Source organism: Nerophis lumbriciformis, linkage group LG11 (genome assembly GCF_033978685.3).
Source record: "Nerophis lumbriciformis linkage group LG11, RoL_Nlum_v2.1, whole genome shotgun sequence".
Classification (NCBI taxonomy): domain Eukaryota; kingdom Metazoa; phylum Chordata; class Actinopteri; order Syngnathiformes; family Syngnathidae; genus Nerophis; species Nerophis lumbriciformis.
In genome coordinates, this window is record NC_084558.2 from 47100607 (window position 1) to 47122189 (window position 21583).

Genomic DNA, 21583 nt, shown 5'->3' on the forward strand with positions numbered 1-21583 from the left:
GGCATGAGGAAAATAGGATTTGCAACAAAAGCACCGGCAAAATGTATTTATTTATCTATTTATTTTACTTCCATTTATTTTTTTCAATGTTTTATTTGTGTAGTCCCTTGTCTTTCCGGACTTCCACGTAAAGTTGTTTAAAATAAATAAACAAATTTAAAAAATCCGGAAGTCAACGTTCTACGTCACTTCCGGGAATAGCAAAACAAACAGGACGGTCACAGGGGCGTTGGTGACATTTTGGCGACTCTTGTCCTGCGTGGCTCCATCATGCTAAAGCCGTGTATTGTTTACGCCACGGGGTTCTTTTCCTTCGTCTTCCTCGTCGTGGGCATTTCACTGGCCTTGACCAACGTCTTTCCAGGTCTTGTGCAGTCAGAGGCGAAAAGGGTAAGCAAACAAACCTTTTCTTCATATGTTGGCTAACCAGATAAGATTTTGGATGACAGCTAGCTAATTTATGAATAAAAAACATTTTAGTTGGGGAATAAAGTTCAATACTGTACGAAAACAACAACAACAACACTGCACCATTTTCTAAAAGTAAACAAAGTGCAGCTCTTAACTCCTTTATTATTCGGCTATCTTTTTCTTTTTTCTTTTTTTTTTCCATTCATTTATTTATTTCAGGCAATGACATAAAAAAGTAAAAAGTTGACAACACATAATAATATAAATTAATATAGTGCAACATGTAATGTATTAATTGTCCAGTTTTGCCTGAAAGGGAGTGGGAAGAAGATAATTTATTTAATCTAGGGCTGCAACTAACAACTAATTTGATAATCGATTAATCTGTCGATTATTACTTCGATTAATCGATTAATAATCGGATAAAAGAGACAAACTACATTTCTATCCTTTCCAATATTTTATTGGGGAAAAAACAGCATACTGGCACCATACTTATTTTGATTATTGTTTCTCAGCTGTTTGTAAATGTTGCAGTTTATAAATAAAGGTTTATAAAAAAAAGAAAAAAAAGTAGCCTCTTCGCATGTGCATAGCATAGATCCAACGAATCCATGACTAAATTAATCGCCAACTATTTTTATAATCGATTTAATCGATTAGTTGTTGCAGCCCTAATTTAATCCCACCCCCAGTTCTCCATTCAGTGATTATTCACGTGAGTTTCACTCTTACTTTGTTCAGGATTATAATACAGGTGGTGTATCATAGTGGCATTACCACAGGTAACAATAGTTATTACACTAACAATAATTTGTATCAACGATGGTAATAGACAACATAGCAATAATGGTAAGGAAACATTGAGAACATGTTAACACTTTGAGACAGAGTATAGCAGCAGGTCAAATTAAAGACCCTCATCTCTATATTTGAACCAGACCCCATATTTGGACCAGAAGTGTTCAAAGTGCACCCCGGGGGTCATTTGCATATTTAAAAAATGCTATAATGCACACAAAAAAAATGGTTGAATTAATTACTGACCTATTTAAGGCTCTTTACATCAAATATTCCACTTAGAATTAAAAAATAAGTTTTCTATGACAAAGGGGCAGTACACAAAAAATCACGAATAAATAATTAGACTTAGACTTAGACTTCCTTTTTATTGTCATTCAAATTTGAACAGATAAGAACGAAATTTCGTTACATAAGCTCAGGATTTAAAAAAAGCAATAAGGTGCATATATAAATAAATAAATATATATATATATATATATATATATATATATATATATATATATATATATATATATAAATATACAATAAATACATATATATATAAATAAATAAATAGATTACTGTACAGATATATATTGCACTTTTTCACATGCGTCCACGTTTATGGATGTATGTTGTATTGTCTTTTTTATTCCAGCGAGTTAATCCATTTTGGGGGGAGTTGAGGGCATAATTTAATTATGATGCGTTCAAGAGTTTAATAATAACTTCTAATCGAGGGTTGATTGAAAGATTTAAATGTTGAAAGTAAAAAATCATTTTCAACACTTTTGTGAGTCTTTGGATCCCTCTGCAATTGCTCAAAAAATCATAATAAATCAAAACCAGCGTTGTTATGAATTATTGACCTACCGTATTTTTCGGAGTATAAGTCGCACCGGAGTATAAGTCGCACCTGCCGAAAATGCATAATAAAGAAGGAAAAAAACATATATAAATCGCACTGGAGCCCGGCCAAACTGTGAAAAAAACTGCGACTTATAGCCCGAAAAATACGGTATTTAAGGCTCCAATTACTCACATCAAATATTACACTTTGAAATCTGACTTATTTTGTGTGTTTGCCATAGAAGAAATGGTTTTCTTTGACAAAAAGGGCATTAAACGTGTATTTACCTTCATATCGACAGACCGATCTGAAGTTGAAATATATATATATAAGTTAGTTTTAACATTTTTATGGCTGAGACCCTTCCAGGTCCCAGGGGCCAAACTTGAGGGGAGCCCTAAAGGTAAAAAAAAATACATATCTTTTGAGTAAGAGACATATCAAAATGGCCCCTGAATGCTTACATTTTTCAGTGTGAGTGGATTGGAAAAGTTATTTTCTGAGCGGTGCAGGGCCCTACGTGGAACATGACCTGTAAATCACATGCTCCCACTTTCAGCTCAGTCAGCAGCAACCTGACTTCTTGCACATTTTTACACGCTTTTACTGCGCCGCAAACAGGAAGTGGTGTTGCGCAATGGCACGGTGGCGTTCGACGCCTGGGAGAATCCGCCGGCACCGATCTACATGCAGTTTTATTTCTTCAATCTGACCAACCCCCTGGAGGTGCTGGACGGGGACAGGCCTGCAGTGGTGGAGATTGGACCGTACACGTACAGGTGCAACTGCTCATTTGACTATTTGGGGGGGGTGGGGGGAAGACAAAAACACACATGCATTCTAACTTGTAAATAAAGGCTAGCAAAAGTCAGCTAACAATGTAGCTAATAGAAGTTCTCTAAATAACATCCACAAACTTCCATCAAGGTTTTATATTCAGTGGCCTAGTGGTTAGAGTGTCCGCCCTGAGATGGGTAGGTTGTGAGTTCAAACCCCGGCCGAGTCATACCAAAGACTATAAAAATGGGGCCCATTACCTCCCTGCTTGGCACTCAGCATCAGGGGTTGGAATTGGGGGTTAAATCACCAAAAATGATTCCCGGGCGCGGCCACTGCTGCTGGCCACTGCTCCCCTCACCTCCCAGGGGGTGAACAAGGGGATGGGTCAAATGCAGAGGACACATTTCACCACCCCTAGTGTGTGTGTGACAATCATTGGTACTTTAACTTTATATACACCCTGTGAATGTAGTAACATTCATGATAACATATAATATTTACATATTTTGATCATTTTTAGCATATGTGGCGTATTAATTTTTACAGACCCATCACAACGTTCACTATTCCAACAACAACACTAATAATAATATATTTTATTTGTAAAAAAAAAAAAACTACTTTACATTGAGTAAACAACCTCAAAGTGCTACAGTGTATTTAAAAAAAACTAAAAAAAAAAAAACTAGAACAGCCAAATAGCTAAAACTAGTATGCATGTATCTAAAAAAAAAAAGGCTTTTTTAAAAAGAAGGATTTTTAATTTTTTTTTAAAAGCATCCACAGTCTGTGGTGCCCTCAGGTGGTCAGGGAGAGCGTTCCACAGACTGGGAGCGGCGAAGCAGAAAGCCCGGTCTCCCATTGTGCGTAGCTTTTGTCCTCGGCGGTTGGAGAAGATTAGCCTGCTAACACTAAGCATCATGCAGCAGTATTATTGCGAGATATCGAGCGATGTGTTTTTTTCAGGGCCGATACCAATGATTCGATTATTTATGTTATATAATCAACATTGTGGAGGGAGATGTTGTCAGCGCTGCCTGCAGGAGCAAAGGCCACCGCCTCTGTCCTAGGTGCTGAGGACAGAGCACCATCAGACAGGGGGCGTGGCAGTGCTGACGGCGAGACACAGCCGGCAGGTGATTAGATTTCACAGGTGGTACGTGTTAATCTAATCATCTGTTGTCCTTAACAGTAAGCGGCCGGGAGCAGGAGGGGCGAGAGGATACGGACGTGACTGAAAGGTCGCGTTCTGCTGGAGAAAACTTTAGTTAAAAACCTACGTTTATTAAAACCTTGTGCCGTGTCTGACAGTGGAGCTGCTAGGAGGCAACCTCCACAAACATATAAAAAAATTGTTATATTGTATTGTGTGTTATATTTGTACATACCCAGCTACACAAATGTAAAAAAAAATATAAACTTATATAGATTTCACAGCTGGGTTATAATAGTCAAGGAGGCCAATATCGGGAGCCGATGTTTATTTCCTGGATGTTACAAAAAGTATGAGAATGTGTGAGCTGCTGCCTGCTCTTTTTTTTACGTATATAACAATCTCATATTTGTCAAGATATCTACACAAAGTTTGGATTTTTTTTAGCAGAGCTATGTTTTCTGTCGTCTTCAAGTCCGTCCGTCTCTAGTGACAATGCTGTTTGATTGAATGACGGAACATGAAACTCGTGGCGCTCCTATAATGAGCCCACGCTGCCAGTGTTGCGGACGGAGGCTCGTTGAGCGACTCCATCGCTGCAGTAGCCAAAACAGACAGAACGGGAGGAGGACGCCAAGAAAGAAGGACAAAAACTGGAATTCCCGGCTAAAAAAATTGAAGTTTTGATAAGTTAATTTAAGCAAAGGAGACACTAATTATCAATTTGTTTATACTAAATACTGGTATTATATGTGTATATACTGTATCTTCAAATTTAGTAAAATAAGGCAATATCGGCGCCGATAATCAGTTGTTCCCGACTAAGTATAATAAAACAATATCATACTGTACAATGTCTGCTCTCACTGGGATAAAGACTGATGGGATGTTTATATCTTCCCCTTTACATCAACAAGTCATCATCATCCTCACTAAGGGTTAAAAAAGCGAGCGTCTTTTCGTGTCTTGACCAACTTGCGGGTTTATGTCCACAACCTTCTACTATCCAGGTGAGAGGAATGATTTATCATTTAGAATTATATTTCACCAACTCGGAGGCCATGCAGCAGCTCAACATGTCAATATAGCAGCATAAGCCAGTTAGCGCCGCTAAAAGTAGTTCCTCTGCGCTAGCGCTTGTAATAACAATATATATAATACTCGTTAATATTCAGGTCATGACATGTAAATGGAGTATTGTTGGCGCTTTTTGGGTGTTTTTTAGTGGCTTCAAGGACACAATAGTGTGCTGCATTGTTAGCCACCTCTTACTTGCCATATTTCACGAATTAGAATGCATAAAAAAACATGTGTGTTCTTGTCTTACATAAGGATTGTGAATGATTGAAGTCCATGCTTTAGATCAGTGTTTCTCAACCTTTTTTTGAACCAAGGCAAATTTGTTGCGTTGAAAAAATGCGCAGGCACACCACCAGCAGAAATCATTAAAAAAAACGAAACTCAGTTGACAGTAAAAAGTCGTTGTCGCAATTGTTGGATATGACTTTAAACCATAACCAAGCATGCATCAATGTAGCTCTTGTCTCAAAGTAGGTGTACTGTCACCACCTGTCACATCACGCCTTGACTTTTTTTCTGTTTTCCTGTGTGTAGTGTTTTAGTTCTTGTCTTGCGCTCCTATTTTGGTGGCTTTTTGTCTTTTTTTGGTATTTTCCTGTGGCAGTTTCATGTCTTCCTTTGAGCGATATTTCCCGCATCTACTTTGTTTTAGCAATCAAGGATATTTCAGTTGTTTTTATCCTCCTTTGTGGGGACATTGTTGATTGTCATGTCATGTTCGGATGTACTTTGTGGACGCCGTCTTTGCTCCACAGTAAGTCTTTGCTGTCGTCCAGCATTCTGTTTTTGTTTACTTTGTAGCCAGTTCAGTTTTAGTTTCGTTCTGCATAGCCTTCCCTAAGCTTCAATGCCTTTTCTTAGGGGTGCTCACCTTTTGTTTATTTTTGGTTTAAGCATTCGACACCTTTTTACCTGCGCCCTGCCTCCCGCTGTTTCCGACATCTACAAAGAAATTAGCTACCGGCTGCCACCTACTGATATGGAAGAGTATTACACGGTTACTCTGCCGATCTCTAGACAGCACCGACACTCAACAACAACACATCATTTGCAGACTATAATTACTGGTTTGCAAAAAATATTTGTAACCCAAATAGGTGAAATTAGATAATCTCCCACGGCACGCCAGACTGTATCTCACGGCGCACTAGTGTGCTGCGGCACAGTGGTTGAAAAACACTGTTTTACAAACCCTGTTTCCATATGAGTTGGGAAATTGTGTTAGATGTAAATATAAACGGAATACAATGATTTGCAAATAATTTTCAACCCATATTCAATTGAATGCACTACAAAGACAACATATTTGATGTTCAAACTCATTAACTTTATTTTTTTTTTTGCAAATAATAATTAACTTAGAATTTCATGGCTGCCAACGTATTTGGGAAAGGGCATGTTCACCACTGTGTTACATGGCCTTTCCTTTTAACAACACTCAGTAAACGTTTGGGAACTGAGGAGACACATTTTTTAATCTTCTCAGGTGGAATTCTTTCCCATTCTTGCTTGATGTACAGCTTAAGTTGTTCAACAGTCCGGGGGTCTCCGTTGTGCTATTTTAAGCTTCAAAATGCGCCACACATTTTCAATGGGAGACAGGTCTGGACTACAGGCAGGCCAGTCTAGTACCCGCACTCTTTAACTATGAAGCCACGTTGATGTAACACGTGGCTTGGCATTGTCTTGCTGTAATAAGCAGGGGCGTCCATGGTAACGTTGCTTGGATGGCAACATATGTTGCTCCAAAACCTGTATGCGCCTTCACAGATGTGTAAGTTACCCATGTCTTGGGCACTAATACACCCCCATACCATCACACATGCTGGCTTTTCAACTTTGCGCCTATAACAATCCGGATGGTTCTTTTCCTCTTTGGTCCGGAGGACACGACGTCCACAGTTTCCAAAAACAATTTGAAATGTGGACTCGTCAGACCACAGAACACTTTTCCACTTTGTATCAGTCCATCTTAGATGAGCTCAGGCCCAGCGAAGCCGACGGCGTTTCTGGGTGTTGTTGATAAACGGTTTTCGCCTTGCATAGGAGAGTTTTAACTTGCACTTACAGATGTAGCGACCAACTGTAGTTACTGACAGTGGGTTTCTGAAGTGTTCCTGAGCCCATGTGGTGATATCCTTTACACACTGATGTCGCTTGTTGATGCAGTATAGCATGAGGGATCGAAGGTCACGGGCTTAGCAGCTTACGTGCAGTGATTTCTCCAGATTCTCTGAACCCTTTGATGATATTACCGTAGATGGTGAAATCCCTAAATTCCTTGCAATAGCTGGTTGAGAAAGGTTTTTCTTAAACTGTTCAACAATTTGCTCACGTAATTGTTGACAAAGTGGTGACCCTCGCCCCATCCTTGTTTGTGAATGACTGAGCATTTCATGGAATCGGCTTTTATACCCAATCATGGCACCCACCTGTTCCCAATTTGCCTGTTCACCTGTGGGATGTTCCAAATAAGTGTTTGATGAGCATTCCTCAACTTTATCAGTATTTATTGCCACCTTTCCCAACTTCTTTGTCACGTGTTGCTGGCATCAAATTCTAAAGTTAATGATTATTTGGAAAAAAAAATCAAATATGTTGTCTTTGTAGCATATTCAACTGAATATGGGTTGAAAATGATTTGCAAATCATTGTATTCCGTTTATATTTACATCTAACACAATTTCCCAACTCATATGGAAACGGGGTTTGTAGATCAACACCTGCTTCGTTCTGTAGCAGCTGGTGAAAAGTCTGGATGAGCACTTTTGATTTCTGATAGAAAAAAAACTGTATTTATTGAGGTGTAGGAGAAGAGAGGCAACAAGGAGGAAGGTGTTGTCATGTATTACTTGAAACACAGGGAGTACCGGCCTATGGAGGAAGTGAGCTTCGACGCTAACGGCACCACCGTAGCGGCCGTCAACACGAAGACCTACATATTCCAGGCCAACATGTCCCGAGGTCTGCAGACTGACCTGATCCGGACCGTCAACATCCCCGCCATGGTGAGTATACGCCCCCCCCCACCCCGTTGCCGCAGCTCATTTGTGCACTTCACCGCCTGCTTCTGTCCTCCCTGCACCACAGACGGTGATGGAGCGCTTCAAGGACCATCCTTCCCTCGCCCGCCTGATCTCGGACTTCATGAGGGACAAGGAGGAGGGTCTGTTCACCACGAGGACCGTGGGACAGCTCCTGTGGGGCTACCTGGACCCGCTGCTCCAAGCTGTCCATGTGTTCCAACCTGATGTGGATCCTGTTTTTGGACTCTTCTCCAAGGTTCACGCACACACACAGACACACACACTGGTTATCATTTGGAATGGGGACCAAGTTTTTGATCATGACTTGTGGGGACCACTACAGGTTGTGGAGGCATAAAAAAAATGGTGTAAAATAGTTAATATGGTTCATGGGGAATAAATTTAAATCATTTTGCATAATTCACACAAATTTGTACTTGACTTCTGAGGACCATTAAAAAAAAAAAACAACAACAAACAAACAAAAAAAGTTCAAATTAAATATGACATGATCCTCAGAATACAGCACTACAGCTGTCCTCTTATAGGAAGTTCCACCACTTAAATGTTAAAGCAAATCCTGTGCTCCTGCAGAGCAGCGAGTGCAGTACCAGCTACAGCCCGATGAGGGGGCTGCTGTGCAAATGTCTCACACTCAAACTAACCAGTAAACATGTTTTATGGGCCAAAGCTTAAAAATCACTTAGGCATCTTCAGAATGGATCTGACTATCATTTAAAGGAGAACATTATCACAATTTCAGAATGCTTAAAACCATTAAAAATCAGTTCCCAGTGGCTTATTATATTTTTCGAAGTTTTTTTCAAAATTTTACCCATCACGCAATATCCCTAAAAAAAGCTTCAAAGTGCCTGATTGCGTTTTGGACCAGTTGTTCCTCCCAGGGAATTCAAGTCACAAGTCGCTCCCAAGCTCTTTACGACACTTAAAGCTGAGTAGAAAAACCACCAGAGACAGAATAGGTATTTTGTAATATATTTGCAAAGCTTTGCATATATACATTGAGACCAGTCCAGCATAGAACATTCAATCGCGCCGCTAAGATGGTCTGCCCCCTTGACCAAACCCCCTCTCCTCTTAAGTCTCTCTTCCTCCCCCCCTGGCAGTCATGTCTCTCTAGCCAAAACACATGCTTATTATCTCTCTCTCTAACATTCCTCACTTCAAGGTTAAGCACACAGTTTTGCAGACAACCAAAAGACCACATTTGGAAGAAAAACACTAGCTGTTTTGTAATATGATTATGAAATAAAAAGAAGTAACACTTAAATTCGGATATATGTAAATATCTGCCTCGGACACCACCCGTCCATTTTCCTGTGACGTCACATAGTGAAGCCAACACAAACAAACATGGCGGAAAGAACAGCAAGCTATAGCGACATTAGCTCGGATTCAGACTCGGATTTCAGCAGCTTAAGCGATTCAACAGATTACGCATGTATTGAAACGGATGGTTGTAGTGTGGAGGCAGGTAGCGAAAACGAAATTGAAGAAGAAACTGAAGCTATTGAGCCATATCGGTTTGAACCGTATGCAAGCGAAAACGACACGACAGCCAGCGACACGGGAGAAAGCGAGGACAAATTCGGCGATCGCCTTCTAACCAACGATTGGTATGTGTTTGTTTGGCATTAAAGGAAACTAACAACTATGAGCTAGGTTTACAGCATATGAAATACATTTGGCAACAACATGCACTTTGAGAGTGCAGACAGCCCAATTTTCATCAATTAATATATTCTGTAGACATACCCTGATGTCAGCAGGCCAGGGAAGCTAGGGTCGATATTCTTCTCTTGATCATCTTCGGGACGGTGTGAGCCAAGACATCCAGGGGGTTTAGCTCGCTCGTCTGCGGGAACAAACTGCCGCCATTGCTTACCGTGCTACCGAGGTCCTTTGTCCCTGAATTGCTCACACACTCCGGCAGATTCAATGGGGATCTGGCGGCAGATTTCTTTGACTTTATGGTTGGAAATGCATCTGCTTTGAGTGTCGCAGGATATCCACACATTCTTGCCATCTCTGTCGTAGCATAGCTTTCGTCGGTAAAGTGTGCGGAACAAACGTCCAATTTCTTGCCACTTTCGCATCTTTGGGCCACTGGTGCAACTTGAATCCGTCCCTGTTCGTGTTGTTACACCTTCCGACAACACACCGACGAGGCATGATGTCTCCAAGGTACGGAAAACAGTCGAAAAAACGGAAAATAACAGAGCTGATTTGACTCGGTGTTTGAGAAAATGGCGGATTGCTTCCCGATGCGATGTCACATTGTGACGTCATCGCTCCGAGAGCGAATATTAGAAAGGCGTTAAATTCGCCAAAATTCACCCAATTAGAGTTCGGAAATCGGTTAAAAAAATATATGGTCTTTTTTCTGCAACATCAAGGTATATATTGACGCTTACATAGGTCTGGTGATAATGTTCCCCTTTAAAAAGGTTTCCCTTTAGGGCAGCCCTGGGCATTCTGCGGCCCGCGGGCCACATCCGGCCCTTTGTGCGTCCCTGTCCGGCCCGCCCGAGGCCAATCATAAATTACAAAATACATTTTAAAAAAGTATTTATGTCGAGTGTGCAATACAACGGTGCTGCTTTTATTTTGAAAAGTGTTATTTATGGACCTGTGTAACCTGTGAGTGAAGGTACACAGCGACAAGTGATGCCCGGTTAACACCGAGATGTCAGTTCACGCTAAAAAGAGAATAGTTGATGACGAATGGCGTGTTTTCAACAAGATGTGGACTGTCTAGTATTTCTTTACAGAAATTAAAGGTAAAGCCGTGTGCTTAATTTGTGGTACACGGGTTGCTGTGTTTAAAGAATATAATTTGAATCGCCACTACACGACGAAGCACGAGGAAAAATACACTGTAATCTGTCTAATGAAGAGCGCGCAAGGGAGGCTGATGCGTTGATGGTAAAACTGCAAACCCAACAAGGACTTTTTGCCATATTTCACACGCCCAGAAATGCAGCCGTCAGGACAAGTTTCGTAATTTCTCACAAAATCACCAGAAAAAGTAAGGCGTTTTCTGACGGAGTTTATTAAGGAGTGCTTATTGGACTCTGTTGCGCTGATGTGCCCGGAGAAGAGGGGCGCATTTGAGAACGTGTCACTCTCCCGACGCACTGTAACGAGGCGGGTTGAGACATTTGCTGGAAACTTGGAGCTTCAGCTGACTGACTGTTTTTCGCTGGCTTTGGATGAGAGCTGCGATGTACGTGACACCGCCCAGCTGCTCATCTTCTTACGTGGGATAACTGCAGACTTTCAAATCACAGAGGAGCTGGCAGCTATGCAGTCAATTACCGTATTTTTCGGACTATAAGTCGCAGTTTTTTTCATAGTTTGGCCGGGCTCTAGTGCGACTTATATATGTTTTTTCCCTTTTTTATTATGCATTTTCGGCAGGTGCGACTTATTCTCTGGTGCGACTTATACTCCGAAAAATACGGTAAAAGGACAACCACAGGTAATGACTTGTTCACATAGGTCAAATGCGTGTTTGGACATGTTAGGACTGAAATGGGACACGCTGGCAGGTGAGACAACAGATGGTTGTCCAAATGTGATGGGTTAAAAATGTTGGACTTTTAAAGAGGATGCAGGATAAAGGGACAGAAATTAACCCTGTGCGGAAATGGACATTTTTGCATTGTATTATACATCCGGAAGTGTTGTGGAAGACAGTGTTAAAAATAAAACCATCAAAAGCAATCTGCTTTTGTATAAAGTTAAGTTGGGTTAAATGAAATGATTATTATTATTATTATTAATTATTATTATTATTATTATTATTTATCTTACGGTACATCAAAAATAATATTGAGCAAAATTTAATTGAAATATTGTCGATGTGGCCCTTCCAACAGTGAAGTGAATTATATTTATATAGCACTATGTAAAGTGTTACAGTTTTCTTATAAAATTGGGACTTTTGGCGAGTAAAGTTACGACTCTTTTCATAAAATTGCCAAAAGCTTTTCTGGTAAAATTGCGACTGTTATTGAGTAAAATTCCAACTTTCAAAAATAATATTGCACAAATGTTCCGTTTTCTTGTCAAATTTGGTTTAATATTATAATATTGCCAACATTTTTAAGTTTTCTTGTAAATTTATGACTTTTGTCAAATTTTTGCCATGTAAAATTCCAATTATTATTATGATATTGCCAACATTTTAAAGTTTTCTTATAAAATTTTGACTTTTGTCGAGTAAAGTTACGACTCTTTTCATAAAATTGCCAAAATGTTAAGCTTTTCTGGCAAAATTGCGACTTTTGTCGAGTAAAGTTACGACTCTTTTCATAAAATTGCCAAAATGTTAAGCTTTTCTGGTAAAATTGCGACTGTTATTGAGAAAAATTCCAACTTTCAGCATAATATTGTACAAATGTTCTGTTTTTCTTGTAAAATTTAGATTATTATTATGATATTGCCAACATTTTTAAGTTTTCTTATAAAATTATGACTTTTGTCATATTTTTGCCAAGTAGAATTCCGATTATTATAATGATATTGCCAAAATGCTAAAGTTTTCTTTTAAAATTGTGACTTTTGTCGAGTAAAGTTACGACTGTTTTCAGAAAATTGCCAAAATGTTAAAGTTTTCTTATAAAATTGTGACTTTTGTCGAGTAAAGCTACGACTCCTTTTAGAAAATTGCCACAATGTTCGGCTTTTCTGGTTAAATTGCGACTGTTATTGAGTAAAATTCCAACTTTCAAAATAATATGGCACAAATGTTTTGTTTTTCTTGTCAAATTTGGATTATTATTGTAAAATTTCCAACATTTTTAAGTTTTCTTACAAAATGATAACTTTTGTCATAATTTTGCCAAGTAAAATTCCGATTATTATTATGATCTTGCCAAAATTTGACAGTTTTCTTATAAAATTGGGGCTTTTGTCGAGTAAAGTTACGACTCTTTTCATAAAATTGCCAAAATGTTAAGCTTTTCTGGTAAAATTGCGACTGTTATTGAGTAAAATTCCAATTTTCAACATAATATTGCACAAATTTTCAGTTTTTCTTGTACAATTTTGATTATTAATATAATATTGCCAACATTTTTAAGTTTTCTTATAAAATGAAGACTTCTGTCATAATTTTGCCAAGTAAAATTCCGATTATTATTATGATATTGCCAAAATGTTACAAGTTTTCTTATAAAATTGGGGCTTTTGTCGAGTAAATTTACGACTCTTTTCATAAAATTGCCAAAATGTTCAGCTTTTCTGGTAAAATTGCGACTGTTATTGAGTAAAATTCCAACTTTCAAAATAATATTGCACAAATGTTTTGTTTTTCTTGTCAAATTTGGATTATTATTATAACATTGCCAACATTTTTAAGTTTTCTTACAAAATGATAACTTTTGTCATAATTTTGCCAAGTAAAATTCCGATTATTATTATGATCTTGCCAAAATGTTACAAGTTTTCTTATAAAATTGGGGCTTTTGTCGAGTAAAGTTACGACTCTTTTCATAAAATTGCCAAAATGTTAAGCTTTTCTGGTAAAATTGCGACTGTTATTGAGTAAAATTCCAATTTTCAACATAATATTGCACACATTTTCCGTTTTTCTTGTAAAATTTTGATTATTAATATAATATTGCCAACATTTTTAAGTTTTCTTATAAAATGAAGACTTCTGTCATAATTTTGCCAAGTAAAATTCCGATTATTATTATGATATTGCCAAAATGTTACAAGTTTTCTTATAAAATTGTGACTTTTTTCGAGTAAAGTTACGACTCTTTTCAGAAAATTGCCAAAATGTTAAGCTTTTCTGGTAAAATTGCGACTGCTATTGAGTACAATTCCAACTTTCAACATGATATTGCACAAATGTTCCGTTTTTCTTGTCAAATGTTGACTTGCGTCGAGTAAAATGACGACTTTTATCATAATACTGCCAAAATTCCAAGTTTTTCTTGTGAAATTCCAACTCATTTTTCACAACAAGCTTTTTTATATTTGCATAGTATGTATATATTATTAATGTTGTAAATACAAATCTTTATATATCTTTACATAGTGCTCGGATTGCTCATGCGGCCCCCGGTAAAAATTAATTGCCCAACCCTGTTATAGGGGACCTGTTTTTTTGTCCCCATACCGTCAGAGGTCCCCTAAAGGTGACTGTGTAAACAGAGCCATGTCCCCATTAAGTAAGCATATCCAGAACACACACACACACACACACCAGGTTGATATCACCAGAACTAACGCGGTGGTTTGATTGCAGAGCAACGCTTCCAGTGACGGTCGCTACGTCTTCTTCACCGGCCAGCAGAACTACAAGGACTTTGCCCGGGTGGACACGTGGAACAATGAAAGGTAAACAAGATGCTTGATTGGTCCCACTGTAAACGTGATACCCGATTGATCCAATCAGCTGCCAGTCAATCAGCAATACAGCTCACTCACATGAGCTTTGATTAAAGAGGAACTGCACTTTGTTTGGCATCATTTCAATCTGTATGTAAGACAAGAACACATTTTTCTTTTTTTATGCATTCTAAGTCGTAAAATATGGCAAGTAAGAGGTGGCTAACAATGCAGCTAATGGGAGTACACTATTGCGCCCTTGAAGTCCTCTAAAAAAACATCCGACAATACTCCATTTACATATAAACAAGTATTAGTTGTTTATATACCTCAAAGAACTACTCACCCCCAAATCCTCCACACGACACCTCCGCTCCGTATAGGCTAACCTCCTCCAACCTCTGAGGACAAAGTTACGAACAATTGGAGATCGGGCTTTCTGCTCCGCCGCTCACAGTCTGTGGAACGCTCTCCCTGACCACCTGAGGGCACCACAGACTGTGGATGCTTTTAAAAAAGGCTTAAAACCCCTTCTTTTTTTTAAAACTTTTTTTAGATATATGCATACTAGTTCTAGCTATTAGACTGTTCTAGTTTTTATTTCTATTATCTTTTTTTTTTTTTTTTTTTTTTATACACTGTATTACTTTGAGGTTGTTTACGCAATGTAAAGTGCTTTTTACAAATAACATCTAGTATTATTGTTATTATTAGTGATATCGCTATTATAAGCGCTAACGCCGAGGAACTACTTTTAGCAAAGCTAACCAGCTCATGCTGCTATATTGACATATTGAGCTGCTGCATGGCCTCTGAGTTGGTGAAAGTTAATCCTAGGTGATAAATCATGCCTCTCACCTGGATAATAGATGGTTGTGGACATGAAAACCCCAAGTTGGTCTACTTTGACATCCAACCTAGACCCGGAGATGGCCAGAAAGACACGAAAAGAAACACTTGTTTTTGGTACGGATTATGATAAATTGTTGATGTAAAAGTTTTTATCCCAGTGAGAGCAGACATTGTACAGTAAGTGGTTGTTTTATTACGTTTGTATATATTGTTTTAGCACTTAGTGATACTGCTACACGATGCTTTGTGTTTGACTAAAGCTGCATCTGTTTAGTTTCAAAAACTTGCAGATCATCCTCCTTGTATTCAGACTCAAAAATAGAACTTTCCGGGTCATCATTTGTCCAAAAGTAGTCTTTGTTGTCTCTCATCAAGTCTGCCATGATTAGTAGTCTTGTTACAAATGTTTCTATGCTATGTAATGCTTCAAATTATGAATATATATAAATATTACATGTTGTTATGAATGTTACTAGATACTACATATATACTTAGTGTGTATATAAAACCGTGATGAAGGTTTTTTTAGAGCGTTTTATAGGTGCAATAGAGCGACTCCTACTACCTCTATTGTTAGCTGACTCTTGCTAGCATTTATTTACGATTTACAATGCACAAAAAAAAGAAAAACATGTCTTACATACATACTTGCCAACCCTCCCGAATTTTCCGGGAGACTCCCGAATTTCAGCGCCTCTCCCGAAAACCTCCCGGGATAAATATTCTCCCGAAAATCTCCCGATTTTCAGCCGGACCTGGAAGCCACGCCCCCTCCAGCTCCATGCGGACCTGAGTGAGGACAGCCTTTTTTCATGACGGGAGGACAACAGGGTGACAAGTACTAAATCATCCAGACTAGAGATAAATTGTATTATTATGTTTATCTTACCTAAAAATAAATATATTTGTTAATTAAAAAAATAAATAAATTTTTACTATATTTTGCTAAAAACATCAAAATTAATTGTATTTTTATTTGTATTTTTTCCTGACTCCTTATTACATCCAGCCATAGAATTATACATTAAAATAAACATATTTGAAACAATTTATTTTAAATTAAAATGACCATATTTAATTATTAAAACAATTGCTTGTTTATCAACAACTCTAGCATTTTATTCATTACATTTTAAAACTCTCAGAAGCCAAGTTATGTTATATTCCTTAATATTTATTTATGCAAGTTTGAAGTATCAATTATCTAAACACAGTTTTGTTTGCATATTTTCAGGATGTAGATATATATATATATATACATATGTGTGTATGAAATACTTGACTTGGTGAATTCTAGCTGTCAATATACTCCTTACCTCTTAACCACGCCCCACGCCCCACCCCCCACCTCCTGAAATCGGAGGTCTCAAGGTTGGCAAGTATGCTTACATAAGGATTGTGAATGATGTGCAAAACTAAAACAATAGTTCAGTTCCTCTTTAAGTCATTATCATATTTCAAATCGTCCAAAGCCTTTTATTATTCATCTGTTTAAATTTGGGTAAATAAAGTCATTTTTCCACGAATTGACATTTCCTCCCGCGTGTCACATGCAGCTCACTAAAGTGGTGGACGAGCGAGGAGTGCAACATGATCAACGGCACCAACGGGGCGTCCTTCCATCCCGTCATCACAAAGCAGGAAAGGCTCTACATGTTCTCCTCGGACCTCTGCAGGTGCGTTTCATCCTCCGGTGTGAAACATTCGTCATTGCACACAACAGTCAAAATATATTCAAATAAACCAGTCGTTTTTTTGTTTTTCAATGTCCATTTATAGAAAGAAAATTCCAATACCAAAACAAATAATGACCAAAAAGTGCCAGAAATAATTGATTTCCTTCCTTTGAGTTACTCCTCGGCGTGCTTTAGTAGCACATGCTCTGGAGCAGTTTTAGTAGTCATGTAGTCCTCAGGAGGTCACGTATGGTACGACTTGAGAGGCCGTTGTGTCTTAGTCAGTGAAGTGTTTCCCATCATGCCGCCTCTCCCCCAGGTCTATTTACGCCGTGTTTGAGGAGGACGTAGCGGTGAAAGGCATCCCCGCGTATCGCTTCTCCCCCCCCAGCCAGGTGTTCGCCAACCACACCGTCAACCCGGCCAACGCGGGCTTCTGTGTCCCCGCCTCCAACTGCCTGGGCTCAGGTGTGCTCAACGTGAGTCCGTGCAAGCAAGGTGACCTCTCTCACACACACACACACACACACACACACACACACACACACATATTCATGTATTTCTTACCTTCTTGAGACCTCAGAAAAATGCCTACCTCGTTAGGACCAGCCTTTCTAGATATATAAAGATTTGTATTTACAACATTAATAATATATACATACTATGTAAATATAAAAAAGCTTGTTGTGAAAAATGAGTTGGAATTTCACAAGAAAAACTTGGAATTTTGGCAGTATTATGATAAAAGTCGTCATTTTATTCGACGCAAGTCAACATTTTACAAGAAAAACGGAACATTTGTGCAATATTATGTTGAAAGTTGGAATTTTACTCAATAACAGTCGCAATTTTACCAGAAAAGCTTAACATTTTGGCAATTTTATGAAAACAGTCGTAACTTTACTCGACAAAAGTCACAATTTTATAAGAAAACTGTAACATTTTGGCAATATCATAATAATCTGAATTTTACTTGGCAAAATTATGACAAAAGTTATAATTTTGTAAGAAAACTTAAAAATGTTGGAAATGTTATAATAATAATCAAAATTTTACAAGAAAAACGGAACATTTGTGCAATATTATGTTGAAAGTTTACTCAATAACAGTCGCAATTTTACCAGAAAAGCTGAATATTTTGGCAATTGTATGAAAAGAGTCGTAATTTTACACAATAACAGTCGCAATTTTACCAGAAAAGCCGAACATTTTGGCAATTTTCTAAAAGGAGTCGTAGCTTTACTCGACAAAAGTCACAATTTTATAAGAAAACTTTAACATTTTGGCAATTTTCTGAAAAAAGTCGTAACTTTACTTGACAAAAGTCACAATTGTATAAGAAAACTTTAGCATTTTGGCAATATCATTATAATAATCGGAATTCTACTTGGCAAAAATATGACTAAAGTCATAATTTTATAAGAAAACTTAAAAAGTGTTGGCAATATTATAATAATAATCCAAATTTGACAAGAAAAACGGAACATTTGTGCAATATTATGTTGAAAGTTGGAATTGTACTCAATAGCAGTCGCAATTTTACCAGAAAAGCTTAACATTTTGGCAATTTTCTGAAAGGAGTCGTAACTTTACGCGACAAAAGACGCAATTTTACCAGAAAAGCTTAACATTTTGTCAATTTTCTAAAAAGAGTCGTATCTTTACTCGACAAAAGTCAAAAATTTATAAGAAAACTTTAAAATGTTGGCAATATCATAATAATAATTGGAATTTAATTGGCAAAAATATGACAAAAGTCATAAATTTACAAGAAAACTTAAAAATGTTGGCAATATTACAATAATAAACCAAATTTGACAAGAAAAACGGAACATTTGTGCAATATTATTTTTGAAAGTTGGAATTTTACTCAATAACAGTCGCAATTTTACCAGAAAAGCTTAACATTTTGTCAATTTTCTAAAAAGAGTCGTATCTTCACTCGACAAAAGTCAAAAATGTATAAGAAAACTTTAAAATGTTGGCAATATCATAATAATAATTGGAATTTAATTGGCAAAAATATGACAAAAGTCATAAATTTACAAGAAAACTTAAAAATGTTGGCAATATTACAATAATAAACCAAATTTGACAAGAAAAACGGAACATTTGTGCAATATTATTTTTGAAAGTTGGAATTTTACTCAATAACAGTCGCAATTTTACCAGAAAAGCTTAACATTTTGGCAATTTTCTGAAAAGAGTCATAACTTTACTCGACAAAAGTCACAATTTTATAAGAAAACTAACATTTTGGCAATATCATAATAATCTGAATTTTACTTGGCAAAATTATGACAAAAGTTATCACTTTGTAAGAAAACTTAAAAATGTTGGAAATGTTTTAATAATAATCCAAATTTGACAAGAAAAACGGAACATTTGTGCAATATTATGTTGAAAGTTGGAATTTTACTCAATAACAGTCGCAATTTAATCAGAAAAGTTTAACATTTTGGCAATTTTATGAAAAGAGTCGTAACTTTACTCGATAAAAGTCCAAATTTATAAGAAAACTTTAACATTTTGGCAATTTTCTGAAAAGAGTCGTGACTTTACTCGACAAAAGTCAAAATTTTATAAGAAAACTTTAAAATGTTGGCAATACCATAATAATAATTGGAATTTTACTTGGCAAAAATATGACAAAAGTCATAAATTTACAAGAAAACTTAAAAATGTTGGCAATATTATAATAATAAACCAAATTTGACAAGAAAAACGGAACATTTGTGCAATATTATTTTTGAAAGTTGGAATTTTACTCAATAACAGTCACAATTTTACCAGAAAAGCTTAACATTTTGGCAATTTTATGAAAAGAGTCGTAACTTTACTCGACAAAAGTCTCAATTTTATAAGAAAACTGTAACGTTTTGGCAATATCATAATATTAATCGGAATTTTACTTGGCAGAATTATGACAAAAGTTATCATTTTGTAAGAAAACTTAAAAATGTTGGCAATATTATAATAATAATCAAAATTTGACAAGAAAAACTGAACATTTGTGCAATATTATGTTGAAAGTTGGAATTTTACTCAATAACAGTCGCAATTTTACCAGAAAAGCTTAACATTTTGGCAATTTTATGAAAAGAGTCGTAACTTTACTCGACAAAAGTCACAATTTTATAAGAAAACTTTAACATTTTGGCAATATCATAATAATAATCGGAATTTTACTTGGCAAAATTATGACAAAAGTTATCATTTTGTAAGAAAACTTAAAAATGTTGGCAATATTATAATAATAATCAAAATTTGTGCAATATTTTGTTGAAAGTTGGAATTTTACTCAATAACAGTCGCAATTTTACCAGAAAAGCTTAACATTTTGGCAATTTTCTGAAGAGTCGTAACTTTACTCGATAAAAGTCACAATTTTATAAGAAAACTTTAACATTTTGGCAATATCTTAATAACAATCGGAATTTTACTTGGCAAAAATATGACAAAAGTCATAATTTTGTAAGAAAACTTACAAATGTTGGCAATATTATAATAATAATCAAAATTTTACAAGAAAAACGGAACATTTGTGCAATATTATGTTGAAAGTTGGAATTTTACTCAATAACAGTCACAATTTTACCAGAAAAGCTTAGCATTTTGGCAATTTTATGAAAAGAGTCGTAACTTTACTCGACAAAAGTCCCAATTTTATAAGAAAACTTTAACATTTTGGCAATTTTATGAAAAGAGTCGTAACTTTACTAGACAAAAGTCACAATTTTATAAGAAAACTTTAACATTTTGGCAATATCATAATAATAATCGGAATTTTACTTGGCAAAATTATGACAAAAGTCATCATTTTATAAGAAAACTTAAAAATGTTGGCAATATTATAATAATAATCAAAATTTGACAAGAAAAACTGAACATTTGTGCAATATTATGTTGAAAGTTGGAATTTTACTCAATAACAGTCGCAATTTTACCAGAAAAGCTTAACATTTTGGCAATTTTATGAAAAGAGTCGTAACTTTACTCGACAAAAGTCACAATTTTATAAGAAAACTTTAACATTTTGGCAATATCATACTAATAATCGGAATTTTACTTGGCAAAATTATGACAAAAGTTATCATTTTGTAAGAAAACTTAAAAATGTTGGCAATATTATAATAATAATCAAAATTTGTGCAATATTTTGTTGAAAGTTGGAATTTTACTCAATAACAGTCGCAATTTTACCAGAAAAGCTTAACATTTTGGCAATTTTCTGAAGAGCCGTAACTTTACTTGATAAAAGTCACAATTTTATAAGAAAACTTTAACATTTTGGCAATATCTTAATAACAATCGGAATTTTACTTGGCAAAATTATGACAAAAGTTATCACTTTGTAAGAAAACTTAAAAATGTTGGAAATGTTTTAATAATAATCCAAATTTGACAAGAAAAACGGAACATTTGTGCAATATTATGTTGAAAGTTGGAATTTTACTCAATAACAGTCGCAATTTAATCAGAAAAGTTTAACATTTTGGCAATTTTATGAAAAGAGTCGTAACTTTACTCGATAAAAGTCCAAATTTATAAGAAAACTTTAACATTTTGGCAATTTTCTGAAAAGAGTCGTGACTTTACTCGACAA

At 36.3% G+C, this 21583-nt stretch overlaps 1 protein-coding gene across 1 annotated transcript in view; it reads left to right on the forward strand.

The window, feature by feature from the left end:
- Positions 1 to 205: 205 nt before the first annotated feature.
- Positions 206 to 21583, forward strand: part of scarb2c (scavenger receptor class B, member 2c) — a 32428-nt gene continuing 11050 nt past the window's right edge. Inside the window, exons 1-7 of the mRNA XM_061966475.1 lie at positions 206 to 390; positions 2666 to 2823; positions 7921 to 8065; positions 8148 to 8339; positions 14367 to 14458; positions 16858 to 16977; positions 17297 to 17475. Coding sequence (XP_061822459.1) covers positions 271 to 390; positions 2666 to 2823; positions 7921 to 8065; positions 8148 to 8339; positions 14367 to 14458; positions 16858 to 16977; positions 17297 to 17475 — 1006 coding nt within the window. The 5' untranslated portion in view covers positions 206 to 270. The remainder of the gene's footprint in view (positions 391 to 2665; positions 2824 to 7920; positions 8066 to 8147; positions 8340 to 14366; positions 14459 to 16857; positions 16978 to 17296; positions 17476 to 21583) is intronic.